General features: G+C 38.4%; 1 protein-coding gene across 1 annotated transcript in view; it reads left to right on the forward strand.

Annotated features, from left to right (window-relative positions):
- LOC124613546 (CD63 antigen-like) overlaps positions 1-15,705 on the forward strand; it is a 62,907-nt gene extending 47,202 nt beyond the window's left edge. The window contains exons 4-5 of the mRNA XM_047142261.1: positions 14,289-14,513; positions 15,387-15,705. Of these exons, the coding sequence (XP_046998217.1) occupies positions 14,289-14,513; positions 15,387-15,452 (291 nt within the window). The 3' untranslated portion in view covers positions 15,453-15,705. The remainder of the gene's footprint in view (positions 1-14,288; positions 14,514-15,386) is intronic.
- The last annotated feature ends 253 nt before the right edge of the window (positions 15,706-15,958 follow it).

Genomic DNA, 15,958 nt, shown 5'->3' on the forward strand with positions numbered 1-15,958 from the left:
CGTGTACTGCAAGTTTCTAGAGGAACGGAAGGTTCCAAATGATTGGAAAAGAGCACAGGTAGTCCCAGTCTTCAAGAAGGGTCATCGAGCAGATGCGCAAAACTATAGACCTGTATCTCTGACGTCAATCTGTTGTAGAATTTTAGAACATATTTTTTGCTCGAGTATCATGTCGTTTTTGGAAACCCAGAATTTACTGTGTAGGAATCAACATGGATTCCGGAAACAGCGATTGTGTGAGACCGAACTCACTTTATTTGTTCATGAGACCCAGAAAATATTAGATACAGGCTCCCAGGTAGATGCTATTTTCCTTGACTTCCGGAAGGTGTTCGATACAGTTCCGCACTGTCGCCTGATAAACAAAGTAAGAGCCTACGGAATATCAGACCAGCTGTGTGGCTGGATTGAAGAGTTTTTAGCAAACAGAACACAGCATGTTGTTCTCAATGGAGAGACGTCTACAGACGTTAAAGTAACCTCTGGCGTGCCACAGGAGAGTGTTATGGGACCATTGCTTTTCATAATACACATAAGTGACCTAGTTGATACTGTCGGAAGTTCCATGCGGCTTTTCGCGGATGATGCTGTAGTATACAGAGAAGTTGCAGCATTAGAAAATTGTAGTGAAATGCAGGAAGATCTGCAGCGGATAGGCACTTGGTGCAGGGAGTGGCAACTGACCCTTAACATAGACAAATGTAATGTATTGCGAATACATAGAAAGAAGGATCCTTTATTGTATGATAGCGGAACACTCTGGTAGCAGTTACTTCTGTAAAATATTTGGGAGTATACGTGCGGAACGATTTGAAGTGGAACGATCATATAAAATTGATTGTTGGTAAGGCGGCTACCAGGTTGATTCATTGGGAGAGTCCTTTGAAAATGTAGTCCATCAACAAAGGTGGCTTACAAAACTCTCGTTCGACCTATACTTGAGTATTGCTCATCAGTGTGGGATCCGTACCAGATCAGGTTGACGAAGGAGATAGAGAAGATCCAAAGAAGAGCGGCGCGTTTTGTCACAGGGTTATTTGGTAACCATGATAGTGTTACGGAGATGTTTAACAAACTCAAGTGGCAGACTCTGCAAGAGAGGCGCTCTGCATCGTGGTGTAGCTTGCTCGCCAGGTTTTGAGAGGGTGCGTTTCTGGATGAGGTATCGAATATATTGCTTCCCCCTACTTATACCTCCCGAGGAGATCACGAATGTAAAATTAGAGAGATTAGAGCATGCACGGAGGCTTTCAGACAGTCGTTCTTCCCGCGAACCATACGCGACTGGAACAGGAAAGGGAGGTAATGACAGTGGCACGTAAAGTGCCCTCCGCCACACACCGTTGGGTGGCTTGCGGAGTGTAGATGCAGATGTATTCTCATACACATTCAATACATCCACCCAGAATCATGGTCAGGGGAAGAAAGTTAAAGATTGAAAAATTTGATGTCACCTTACAATAACATTAGACTACAGATATGTTCATCTTTCCTTCATGCATCTCTCTTTTTTGGTTTGGCTATGTTTATATTGCATCTTTGCCCTGCACAGTGTTCAGTTACTTATTAACTGACATACTGTATGGATAAACCAAACAGCACTGCAATGTAACCCCTTTGCTGTGGATAATTGTTGAAAAAATAAGTCTTTACAAATGTTAATTTTGAAGGAGATAGCTGAAATAAGCTGCACAGATCTGATTGCTTAAAAATAAATGTTTGTGGGAACTTAATTTCTCATTGCTCTGCTGCAGTTGACTCTTCTAATAAATTTCTGTAGTTGTTGTGGTCCAGAGAACACCATGGTTGTCTGATAATGTGAAAGCAATTCAGGTGTGTTCAGATTTTGAACACTGAAAGTTGCTTTCTGTGACTTGGCATTACATCACACAGAGCAGCTCAGTCTTTAAGGTACTGGCCCTGTCTCACACACATTCTCAGGTCTCATAATTGCTGACAGTAAGCAAGTTAGTAAAAGTAAGTTAGTTTTCTTCACACAAAATAATTTTTTACAGTTACTACTTCACATCTAAGAATTCATCTATTGACTAAGAGTTCTCATTCAGAAATTCTTTTAATTTACTTTTACAAGTTGGTTAGTTATCTGTCAGATTTTTAATACTATTTGGCAAATGACTGAAGATTCTTGTGGCAGCATAATTCACCCTATTCTGTGCCAAAGTGAAATTTAATCCAGACTAGTGAATATCATCCTTTCTTCTAGTGTTGTAGCTATGCGCTTCACTGTTATTTTTGAATTGGGATGGGTTATTGACGAATTTCATAAGTGAATATATGTATTGTGAAGGTACTGTGAATATCCAGAGTTCCTTAAATGTCTGCAAGGCGATCTTGGGTGGGCTTCAGCTATTATTCTGATTACATGCTTTTGTGCTATGAATAATTTCTCTTAATGACAAATTGCCCCAGATATGATGCCATAAGAAAGCAGTGAATAAAATAGGCATAGTAGGCTAATTTACTGAAATGTATATCACCAAAATTTGCAATAACTCTAATAGCATAAGTAGCTGAACCTAACCGTTTCAGCAGATCATCGATGTGTTTCTTCCAGCTCAATTTCTCATCAATGTACAGACCCAGTAATTTTGAGTAATCTACCTTAGCAACAGACTTCCATTCAGTCTATATTTATCAATGGTGTTATGCCATTTACTGTACAGAATTGTATAAACTGTGTTTTCTCAAAATGTAGTGAGTCCATTTGCAGAGAACCACTTAATAATTTTCTGAAAGACATCATTTACAATTTCCTCAACTGATTCTTGCTTCTTGGATGTGATTACTATACTTGTATCAGCCAAAAGAACTAACTTTATATCTTCATGAATATAGAGTGGCAAGTCCTTAATATATATATTAAGAATAAAGGACCCAAGACTGAACTCTGTGGGACACCATTCTTGATACCTCCCCGCTTAGAGGACTCTGCTGGTTTTTGTAGCTATCTGTACTGTTAATTTCAACCTTCTGCATTGTTCCAGTTAAGTGTGAATTAAACCATATGTGCACTGTCCCATTCATACCACCATACTTAAGCTTATCTAGAAGAATTTTTTGATTCACACAATCAAAAGCCTTGGAGAGATCATAAAATATCCCAATGAGTGATGGTCGGTTATTCATTGCATTTAATATTTGATCAGTGAAAGCATATATAGCATTTTCTGTTGAAAAGCCTTTCTGAAAACTAAATTGACATTTTGTTAGTACTTCATTTTTACAAATATTTGATGCTACTCTTGAATACATTACTTTTTCAAGAATTTTAAATAAAGCTGTCAGTGAGATTGTATGGTTGTTTTTAGCATAAGATCTATCCCCTTTTTTACGCAATGGTTTAACAGTAGTGTATTTCAGTCTACCTGGAAAAATTCCCCGTTTCAATGAGCTGATACATATGTGGCTTAGAATCTTAGTTGTCGGGAACAATCTTTTAGTACTGTATTGGAAATGCCATCAATTCCATGTGAGCTACTTTAGAGTAAATTTATTATTTTCCTGATTTCAGTAGGAGAGATGGGTTGAACTTCAACTTTATCAAATTGCATAGGTACTGCCTCTTCCATATACTGCCTTGCATTTTCTAATGAATAGCTGGAACCAGTTTTAGAGAAAACACTTAAATGATTTTTTATGTTTTCTACTTCTGACTTCTTGTTAACAAACTTTCCATTGTGTTTGATAGTGTCTTCCTGATGCCTTGGTTGCCCTGTTTCCCTTTTTACAATACGCCAAATTGTTTCAATTTTATTATCAGATGTGCTAATCTGACATAATGCACATACTTCTGGACTTTTTAATAACTTTTCTTAATACAGTGCAGTAGTTTTTATAGTGTTTCGTTGTTTCAGGATCATTACTACTCCTAGCTATAAGATACATTTCCCTTTTCTGTTTACAAGATATTTTTATTCCTGTAGTAAGCCATGGCTTTCTACATGGTTTCTTCAATTATATTTCACTGTTTTCTTAGTGAAACTGTTTTCAAATATACTCACAAAGGTATAATGAAATAGGTTAAATTTTAAATTAGCATCACGTTCCCTGTACATCTCATCCTAGTGTAGTTGTTGCAAGTGTTCGCTAAAATTTTGAAGTGTTGAATTGTTAATGGAATGCACTATTTTGGAGGAGTGTTTTGCATTACTGTATGGAGCAATATCATATACTGTAACTAGCTGTGTCATGATCAGACAGACCATTCTCAACAGGAAAAGTTTTTATTTGATTAAATTTATCTTGGTCTATGAAATAATTCTGTGTGCTGCCTTCCTGAACCACCCGTGTAGGAAAATCAATAACTGATGCCAGGTTGAAAGAACAAAGTAATACTTCAAGGTCAAGCTTTCTATTGGACTCTTTCAGAAAATCTGCTTTGAAATCCTCACAAACAATAATTTGCTTTCTTCTGTCTGACAAATAGCACAACAAAGAATCAGTTTTTCAAAAATAGTTGAAAATTTCCCAGTGGGGACCTATACACAGCTACAATTATAAAAGTGCCTTTATTTAGTTAAAGCTCACATGCACAAGCTTCTGTGTGTTGCTCTATGCAAAATTTTTTAGTTTCCAAATTTTTCACACTGATTTCAACATATATGGCAACTCCTCTCCATAGTCTGTCCACTTAAATGTGCTGAAAGCTTCTATCCACCTACATTTACCATTTCCATACCTGAGACTACATGATCATCACAGGCATAGTACATCTATTCCACCCTCAGTTCCTAAATCTTGTATACAAACAAGAAGCTCATCTACTTTGTTTTTTCAATCCCCTAATATTCTGATGCAATATATTAACATTTTTTACTGTGCCTTTAAGTGAATCTTTAGACATACTATTATTTTTCACTGTACTGTTATGAGAATCTTGTGATATTTTCACATCAGTAGTACCTGCCTGCCTGAAATTTTCATTAAGCTTAATTTCAATCAATGTAGGATGACTGGATACTGACTTTATCCTAAAAAGTACTCCCATGAGTTTGTGGCCCCCATTAAAGATTTTGCTATCATCCCAATTGAAACACTTCCTCAAACAATTTTTGTCAATTACTCAGTGGTTAAAAATTACAGAAAATGTTACCATTCAGTGGTTCCAATTGAATTACATGAGGTAAGATAAAAGATAAGACATATTATGTTTTATTGATAAATCAGTGAAATAATGTGAATAAACAATGCTGATTGCATTGTTTCAACTTCAGACATGATACTTGTATAGTTGGATAATAGAATGTAAGTGGCAGACGGCTTACTTTCTAAGACTTCAGTTTGGCCAAAAACTAGTCTCAAGGCCTAAAGAACAGAAAGACATGATAGGACATCACTGTCACCCTACCTGAAGGGAATGCATATGACCAATTGAACTTGAAACTGATCCACTGTATTTCTGCCTCTCAAGAGTAGTGCATTAGACAGGTACAGATCCAAGACTGTTGGCAACTGAAGACTGTAACAGTACTTGTAGCATCTTGGAAACAAAATTGGCACAGTTAAACATACATAATCAGCTGTTGTGTACTATCTGAAGCAGCTGCTTGCCACCCTCTCTCAAGGTGATTATTGCAATTCAGAGATCACTAGGTGCCAAGGCAGAACTGAGTACTGGATGCCATATCACCTGTGCCTATCATGGTATCAACTGCGTAGTGCAAGATACAACCACCACAGTAGCATGTGCAGAGTACAAGCATTAGTGGTGAAAGTTGGCCAGCTGATGCTGTAGATTAGCCAGCTGGTAGTGTCTTGCAGCATCAGTGGAGACTGCAGCTGGTGAAGGGTAGAAGGTGCTCCCGCAGAGGTGCCGCATCTCACTCGCCTATGCAGACATATAACATGCAGGGTGTTGTCTGCTGGTAGCATCTGTGTTTCAAAGAACATGTGCAATGCTGTACCAAGATGTATGTGTACCCAAATGCCGATGACAATCGACCATAGGCTCTTCGTCAGATTGCTGGCTAATGCCACAGTGTCTATTCATCAGGGATTGATCCACTGTCTGTAAATACCTGATACACTAGCTCAGATTTATGCATCTACCCACACACCCTGTCTACATTGGTGCCAACTGCATATGACGTTCTGCCCGGCATCTGCAAATAACGCGGCTTTTTTCACAGAGCCACAGAGAATGAGAATCTATATTTCGGCCTCGGCTGTCTCTTCCCATGGAATTTCACTATGGCAGACATTGGTGAACCAATTAAGGCACAGATATCTTGGCATCTTTAGCAAGACATCTCCAATACCTGCCTTGCAGACTGGACCACTGGGCTGACAACCAGAGGCTTCCAGCACCAGACACCCACCCAATCTGCCCAGATGACCACTGTGATCTGTGAATATGCCACACTACTGAAAGACTTTATGGCTTTAACAAAGCCACCAGGCATACTGAGGGACATCATACACTACACTGTCCAACATGAGGGGCCACCAATCTCCTGCCAATATCAGACTGGTGTCAGACCAGTTGAAGATAGCAAAAGCAGAGTTTGATAACATGGGTCAAAGAAGGCATTATGCATTTATCTGATAGACCCTGCTCTTTCCTCTGCATCTCATTTGAGAAGTAGGGTGCGTGGGCAGCCTTGCAGAGACTAGAGCTTTAAACACCTGCACAGGTGCCCACCAGCTCTGCTCTGCTCTGTGACTACAACTACGCATTGACTGATGCTTGTGTATACAGTGTACTAGATTGTGCCAATGCCCACACAGATTCTGGTAGCAAATGACATCCCAATGACATATCAATATCTATTACTACACACTTTCGCTTATTTGAAAGTTCATGACTTTCAGCCTCCAGAATGCAGCACATGTGACAGAGGTTTGTTGAATCAGTGATGCATGGTCTGGTGTTTTGCTTCACATACCTGGATGACATCTGTCTTCTCAGCACCATCAGAACAATGCTGTCAGCATCTCTAAGTTTTCCAGTTACTTATTGAACAAGGAATAATGCTGAATGTGATGAAGTGCATCTCAGAGTAGCCACAAATAGACTTTCTAGGCAACCACATTACCCCCTCACTCTCAGTACCATTGATAAGCAAGGCTGATGTTATCTGCCAGCTGCCCCAGCCAGCCACATGCAAAGAATTATGGTGCTATTTAGGGCATATTGAACCTTTGACAGTATATGCTGCATGTAGTTTAGTTAAAGCCACTGATATCCATTCTGGTGGACTGACCTGAGGACATCGTTATTTCACTAAATAAATGAAATAAATAAAACCTTTAAACCAACAAAGAAAATAAATTTAAAGATACAGGTAAAAAACGTTTTCAATCAACGTATATCAACTTACCATAACAAAACTGTGGTAAAGTACCTCATCCTGAGGATGTCAGTCCATCAGAGTGGCTATTAGTGGCTCTAACTAAATTGCATGCAGCATATACTGTCAAAGGTTCAGTGTGCCTAAATAGCACCATAATTCTTTGCATGTCCTAAAGACTTCCTGTCTAAACAAGTTATAGTGGATGTGGCACTGGTGGCACATCCTGAGCCAAATGCACTGTTGGCTGTGGTGGTAGATGCGAATCAGACTGCAGTGGGCAGTGTTCTCAAATGTCAGTTAAACCTGGCAGCTGCTAACTTTCTTTTGTAAAAAGCTGACTCCCTCATAAAGAAATGGAGCACATATGAGAGGAAATGACTGGGGATTTACGAAGCTATAGAGTATTTCTACCCTCATGTCAAGGCTCATGCCTTCAAAATATTTACTGTCCCCAAGCTGCTGACTATTATTATTATTATTATTATTATTATTATTATCTTTCCTTTCTCAGACCTTAGGTCTGGTTCGGAATGAAAGTGACGCGGACCTTGATCAAGCGTCACTTCGTTTTAACTGTACGGTATATGCTACATTGCGTTTAGGAACTTTCGGGTAATTGAACATGTATCAATAATTACGGATTTCTGAAGCTGTATATATAAGTTTGGATGTAGCTGTATTGCATTGATGTACTGGTGGATATTGTGTGGTATGACTCCTGTAGTTGAAAGTATAATTGGTATAATGTCAACTTTATCCTGATGCCACATGTCCTTGACTTCCTCAGCCAGTTGGATGTATTTTTCCTCCTGTTTTCTTCTGTATATTTGCTGTATTGGGTATGGATATTTCAATTAGTTGTGTTAATTTCTTCTTTTTATTGGTGAGTATGACGTCAGGTTTGTTATGTGGCGTTGTTTTATCTGTTATAATGGTTCTGTTCCAGTATAATTTGTATTCATCATTCTCCAGTACATTTTGTGGTGTATACTTGTATGTAGGAACGTGTTGTTTTAAAAGTTTTTGTTGTTAGGCAAGCTGTTGATGTATTATTTTTGCGACGTTGTCATGTCTTCTGGGGTATTCTGTATTTGCTAGTATTGTACATCTGCTTGTGATGTGATCTACTGTTTCTATTTGTTGTTTGCAAAGTCTGCATTTATCTGTTGTGGTATTGGGATCTTTAATAATATGCTTGCTGTAATATCTGGTGTTTATTGTTTGATCCTGTATTGCAATCATGAATCCTTCTGTCTCACTGTATATATTGCCTCTTTTTAGCCATGTGTTGGATGCGTCTTGATCGATGTGTGGCTGTGTTAGATGATACGGGTGCTTGCCATGTAGTGTTTTCTTTTTCCAATTTACTTTCTTTGTATCTGTTGATGTTACGTGATCTAAAGGGTTGTAGAGGTGGTTATGAAATTGTAGTGGTGTAGCCGATGTATTTATGTGGGTGATTGCTTTGTGTATTTTGCTAGTTTCTGCACGTTCTAGAAAGAATTTTCTTAAATTGTCTACCTGTCCATAATGTAGGTTTGTTTTTGTCGATAAATCCCCTTCCTCCTTCCTTTCTGCTTAATGTGAATCTTTCTGTTGTTGAATGTATGTGATGTATTCTATATTTGTGGCATTGTGATCGTGTAAGTGTATTGAGTGCTTCTAGGTCTGTGTTACTCCATTTCACTACTCCAAATGAGTAGGTCAATATTGGTATGGCATAGGTATTTATAGCTTTTGTCTTGTTTCTTGCTGTCAATTCTGTTTTCAGTATTTTTGTTAGTCTTTGTCTATATTTTTCTTTTAGTTCTTCTTTAATATTTGTACTATCTATTCCTATTTTTTGCCTGTATCCTAGATATTTATAGGCATCCGTTTTTTCCATCGCTTCTATGCAGTCGCTGTGGTTATCCAATATGTAATCTTCTTGTTTAGTATGTTTTCCCTTGACTATGCTATTTTTCTTAAATTTGTCTGTTCCAAAAGCCATACTTATATCATTGTTGAATCCCTCTGTTATCTTTAGTAATTGGTTGAGTTGTTGATTTGTTGCTGCCAGTATTTTTAGATCATCCATGTATAGCAAATGTGTGATTTTGTGTGGGTATGTTCCAGTAATATTGTATCCATAATTTGTATTATTTAGCATGTTGGATAGTGGGTTCAGAGCAAGGCAGAACCAGAAAGGACTTAATGAGTCTCCTTGGTATATTCCATGCTTAATCTGTATTGGCTGTGATGTGATATTATTTGAATTTGTTTGGATATTACGTGTGGTTTTCCAGTTTTTCATTACTATGTTTAGGAACTGTATCAATTTAGGATCTGCTTTATATATTTCCAATATTTGTAGTAACCATGAGTGGGGTACACTATCAAAAGCTTTTTGGTAATCGATGTATGCGTAGTGTAGCGACCTTTGTTTAGTTTTAGCTTGATATGTCACCTCTGCATCTATTATCAGTTGCTCTTTACATCCTCGTGCTCCTTTGCAACAGCCTTTCTGTTCTTCATTTATAATTTTGTTCTGTGTTGTATGTGTCACTAGTTTCTGTTTAATGACTGAAGTTAATATTTTTTATATTGTTGGTAGGCATGTTATGGGGCGATATTTAGCTGGGTTTGCTGTGTCTGCTTGATCTTTAGGTTTCAGATATGTTATTCCGTGTGTAAGTGTACCAGGGAATGTGTATGGGTCTGCAATGTAACTGTTAAATAATTTAGTTAGATGTGAATGTGTTGAGGTGAACTTCTTTAACCAGAAATTTGCTATTTTATAATTTCCAGGGGCTTTCCAATTGTGAGTAGAATTAATTGCTTGGGTGACTTCATGTTGCAAAATTGTCACTTCAGGCATTTGTGGTATCATCTTGTACGTGTCTGTTTCTGCTTGTATCCACCGTGCATGCCTGTTATGTTGTACCGGGTTTGACCATATGTTGCTCCAGAAGTGTTCCATGTCTGTTGTGTTTGGTGGATTGTTTATTTTAATGTGTGTGTTATTTATTGTCTGGTAAAATTTCTTTTGGTTTGTGTTGAATGTTTGGTTTTGTTTCCTTCTATTTTCACTTTTTTTGTATCTTCTGAGTCGTTTGGCGAATGCTTGTAATTTCTGCTTCTTTTCGTCTAATTGCTCTGTCGCTTCTTGTTGTGAGATTTTACCTAACCTTTTTCGTTTTTTTTTCCGAGATTTCATTTCTTATAAATTGTGTTAGCTGTCCGATGTCTTTTCTCAGTTTTTCTATTTTGATCTGTAGCCTGTGTTGCCATGCTGGTTTTGTGGGTTTCTTCTGTGTGTTGGTTGGTTCTGATCTCTGCCTAGTGTGTATATTTAGTGTAGTGAGTGCTCCTATATAAACCAGTAGTTGTAACTCTTCCATAGTTGTGTTTTCATTTATTTTGTTGTGTATGATTGTGTTGATAGTTTTTATTGTTGTTTCGACTTGTGGGTTATTTGGTGGTCTATGCAAGAATGGTCTAATGTCTGTATTTGTGTCTTTGTATTCTATATATGTTAGCTGAAATTTTTCTTCTACATCTAACATCTGTGTCACTTTGTGTTCTATTTGTGCTTGTTCTGGTGGCTGCCTTATGATTTCATTTTCCTCTGATTGTTTAATTGGTGCGTGTTGTTCTTTGTTTGTTTGCTCTGGGATGTTTGAGTCCATTACTGTATTTTCTTCTTCTTCTGATTGCACATTATTTTGTTCCAGTATTTGTTGTACTTGTTGTTTGATGTTATCTAATTCTGACTGGGGTATCCTGTTATTTTTTATTATTACATGGATCTGATCAGCTAGTCGTTGTTCTGTTAAAAATTTTAATTCTGGGTATCTGGTAATAAATGTTGTGTATACTCGTAATCTGTATCCAGTTGTGTTGGTTCCTAGGTTTGTTGCTTGGTAATAACAGAACATGAGGTGTCAGATTAACTTCATCTGACCATCTCATCCTCTGTCTTTGTTTTCCTTCTAGGGTGGTTGCAGGAAGCATATCCTGAAAAACACCTCTATTTGGATTTAAATCATTTTCCAGTTGGCTAGCAGTGTCGTTACCGTTGTGGGCGGGCATAGGGTTCAAGCGTCGTCCCCGACCATGACGGCGCTTGTCCGAGGCTTCATTAGTTCTGTCCTGAACCAACTAATCACACTAAAAGGGGGGTTAGCCCTATTAGTGGTTTGTTCTTTTCGTCGCCTTTTACGACTGGCAGAACATACCGGAGGCCTATTCTTTTCCCGGGCCTCCACGGGATTTATTATTATTATTATTATTATTATTATTATGGCAAAAAAATAACCTGAACCACTTGCTGAGACAATACTTTGAGCTGCTGTACATAGCCCAATTTACCACATATGTCCAGCACATCTCAGGTATGGACAACATTATGGCAGAATGCCTCTTGCATCAGAGTAGTCTCTACAATGGAATATATGGCACTTACAAAAGTGTAGAAGTTTGATCAGGAGCTTAAAGGCCTGTGAAGACATGCAGTCATCATTACAACAGCTTGTGAACATTTCTGGAACCAGTGTACAACTGTATTGTGATGCATCCATAGCCATGCCCACGTCCATACATGCCTCCAAACGTCTGTCAGCAAGTGTCTGAATATCCACATAACCTGAGCCACCCAGGCAGAAGATCTATGCTCCATCTAATTTTAGCTCACTTTGTGTATCCAGGGGAAATGGAGGACTGCAGAGAGTGGATGAAATGTTGACTGCAGTACCAAATCAGCAAGATTAGGAGGCATGTTCATGCACTACTAGGTAATTTCCCAATGTCAGTGTGCTTTACACATTTCCACACCAATATCTTTTGATCGCTATCACCCTCAAATGATCAACATTACCTGCTCACCATTTTCAACAGATTTACTTGTTGGCCTGAAGCAGTCCTAGTAGCCAATCTTAGTCAAAACCTTGACACCTTCAAAAGGCACTGGATTTTGCAGTTTGGCTGCCCTTCCCATTTCACAATAGATAGAGGCAGTCACAAAACAGGCAGCACTTTGCAGCATGAGCCATAATTGGATGACCAGCTACTATCCGGCCAGGAACAGAATCATGGAATGATGGCACTGCACCCTAAAAGTGGGTCTGATATACTCTGTGGTCAGGTGGACTGAGGATCTACCAGTTATTCTTGGGCTTCACAACACCTACAGACCAGACCTGGGTGGTTCCTTGGCAGCTGGTACATGGAGAAACACTGAGAATATGCTGCAATTTCATAGAAGCTGCCACACCCCGGTCCCCCATCAAGAGACCTATCAACACTTATTGGGCATCTTGGAGAGATACACCCCCACAGCTATCCAGACGTGGTACTGGTCCACTATTCACACACAAAGGACTTCAGCTTGTTCTTACAGGATGCAGTGTAGTGTTGTGAGGTGACAGACTGGCTCTCCAGCCACACTACGTAGGGCCACACGAGGTTGTCAGCAGGAGAAACTGCACCATGGATATTATCTTAGATCAAAAATAGACCATGGTCACCAGACATGACAGTCTATGTATTCCATGTGTGGGCTGACAACCACTACCTACTCTGCTGCCTGGTCCAGCTTCCACCTGTGCCCCAGAAGCCAGCAACCTCTGTACCACAGTGCACAAGATCTGGCAGTCACGTGCACTTAGCAGTGTACTTTCTAGACGGCACTCTGCTCCCACTGAGGGGGCTGTTGTAGGGACCGCAGATGTCATCTGGTACATGTTGTTAGTGCACAAGTCTCAAGTGTCAATTTCATTTGTGCGCTAAGTAGTTGGGCACATTCCACTAGGGATGCTGTCTTTGTTCTCATGACATGCAAAGCTCCCTTTTGTTACATTTTGTATGTTTGTTGTTCTTGGTTTTTTACTTTGTCTTGTGTGGGTTCCTATGCACAATGTATTTAGTAATGCAGGCAAACAGAACTCACAAAGTGCAAGTGATCTGTTCCCACATTCCTAGTCCGCGAGTTCAGCATTGTCTGAGCTCTGTATTTGGCATTCTATGAACAAATAAACTACTGTCGTTGTGTTAAAGATATTCTAGTGTACAAGTTATTCCTGTAGCACACACAGCAGTAGAAAGACCTGATTCTCATACATAGAGGCCAAGCTCTAGATGCTGACTGACACATTCAAGGGAATGATTGTGCTGATATGAGCTGAGTAGACATCCACAGTAGGCATGCTGCCATTGCAAATACCATAAGGTGACTTAAGGCACATCTGACATTATACCTTACAAAAGTTGGAAGAAACCTGGAATTTAAAAGCCTTCACCAAGGAATGGATAAGAAACTTTGCTCCTATTTAAGAGAAGCTGTTGGCTTGTTGCATTTATATTTGTCTACCTCACACACATGCAAATAAGAGAAGCTGAGTGCTGTATTACTTTGTCCATTTGGAGAAAAATAACTAATCTGAAAAAATTACGGCTTTTATGCTTAAGCTACTTAGCATTTGTTTCTAGACACTTAATAACATTTACGTAACACTAAACAGAATATTGTCATTAGTCTGTAAACGGACAATTGAGATCTGTTTAATGAGAGTTGAAGGTTCTCATGAACTAAAATATTTTCAAAATTACACAAGTTTTCATTAACAAATTCCTTTAATTTGTTTTGAGTAGCCAGGAATTGAAGGGGTCACAAAAAGTGCTAACTCTCATTTAATAATGATTGATCTGATAAAGTTATGTACTGAATGTAACAATTAGTTCTTTAAGTAGGCAACTATCAGAAAATATTATCTCCTACATAAATTGTTTGGTATCATTGTATGTCCTAGCCTTTTAAGACATCTTCTTTCCTTAAGACAGTAATGCAAAATATGCTGCTGTTTATTAGTACTTTCTTCTGCTGACCCTCTTCAGTTATTTCTATGCCTCATGTCTGCCAATTGTCATGTAACTTAAAATGTCTGTTTCACAAAGTGTGCCTAATTCAGTATGTACTCAATTAGTATTCATCTTTTCCAGTTCAGTTGCTGTGGGACCAATAATATTACAGACTGGGGTGTTGTATACAAAAATGAGTCACTACCAGACTCTTGCTGTGCCAGTTTCTTACATACACAGTACAGCTGTAATGTCACAATGGCAGAAGAGCATCACATTAGGAGCTGTCATGTTGCAGTTCAAGAATCTGTAATAGCAAATGCTGTTACACTGGGTGGTGTTGGTGTTGGAATAGCATTTATTCAGGTTAGTGTAAATTAAAATTGAGGTTTGTGGTAAAGTTGTCACTTGTGAGCAAAGCACAGATGATTCCTTCAAAAAGGAATCATACTATGCCAGGCATAGCGTGTGGTAACTCTAATAGTGCCTTCATTGAAAGGATATTACCTTATATCCAATCATTTAGTCCTGAGTGATGGTTACCAAAATTTGTCATGTAGCTACTACAGTAAACAATCTTCCTCTGAACCTTAAAAGTATTGTAACACAGTTGTGGTGCTGCCTTTGGATAAATAATGAAATGTTTGATATGGCGATAGTTAACGTAAGTGTTTGAAATACTTTGGTGAGGAGGCAAGGGAGATAGTCAGCCCCTCTTCCATTTAAATTGCTGATTAATGTATTGCTTTACAGCCAAGAAAAGGTTTCACACTCCATTTCTTACTGTGTGTGAACTGAACAATACTTACCATTAAAAAGCTTCACGCATGTTCCACACTGTGCTGCCACAGGTGTTAATACTGTAAAGTACATGTAAATCACCACCACTACTACTACCACTACATTTGCTGCTAAATGCTATAAACCACAGGCTACTAAAAATGCTTACATGTGCAACTCCACAAGGTGCAAGGTACCTGACACCTGAGCATGTTCAATGAATGGTGTGGGAAATTAAAGCATTTAACAGCATTTAAAGTGGTGCATTACATACTTCCTGTGTTTGATAATAGATGAACTACTTTAATTGTGATAACAATAATTCAAGGGGAACTAGTACACCCTATATTTTTGGAAGGATTTAAAATTTTGTCTGAATGTTTCCTGTTATGAACAGGTACACCATACGTTCCTTTCTCACAACACCTGCAGTGTACTATTGTGATATTTTTGTTTCAGCTACTGGGAATTATTCTGTCCTGCTGTCTCGCCAAGTCCATACGAAAACACTATGAATCTGTGTAACATTAGAAATTCCTCTAAGTAAGGCAAACATGTACAAGATTCATCAACTGCAATTTTCGGACTGATGCATGTTAAATGAAGTAAAATCATGTTGTGCCATACTCAAAATTAAAAGCATTGAAAGTTATTACAGTTGATCTTGTTGGTCGAAGACAATTACTGAGAACTGTTGTGTAAATAAATAATGGCTAATTCTGTGTTCCTTTTGTATTAAAACTAAAATTTTAACAAATAAAATTGAGCTCAAGTTTGATTATAGTGAAAAACTTTCTACTCTACCTTCCAACTTAGTTACAGTGAATTAATCCTACTGATGGGATTATTGGTCTGGTCTACAAAGACAATGTATGGTGACTTTAGAAAATTTAATTTCAAACTTCCTTGTATCACACCAGTAAACAAAAATTGCTAGTGTTGCTGAACAACAAATTCAAAAATGTACTGGGTCTGGAGAGATCAATGTATTCTAGTTGCCACATTCCTTGGTGATATAAATACTTCAATTA

This window comes from Schistocerca americana, chromosome 1 (assembly GCF_021461395.2).
Source record: "Schistocerca americana isolate TAMUIC-IGC-003095 chromosome 1, iqSchAmer2.1, whole genome shotgun sequence".
NCBI classification, from domain to species: Eukaryota; Metazoa; Arthropoda; class Insecta; order Orthoptera; family Acrididae; genus Schistocerca; species Schistocerca americana.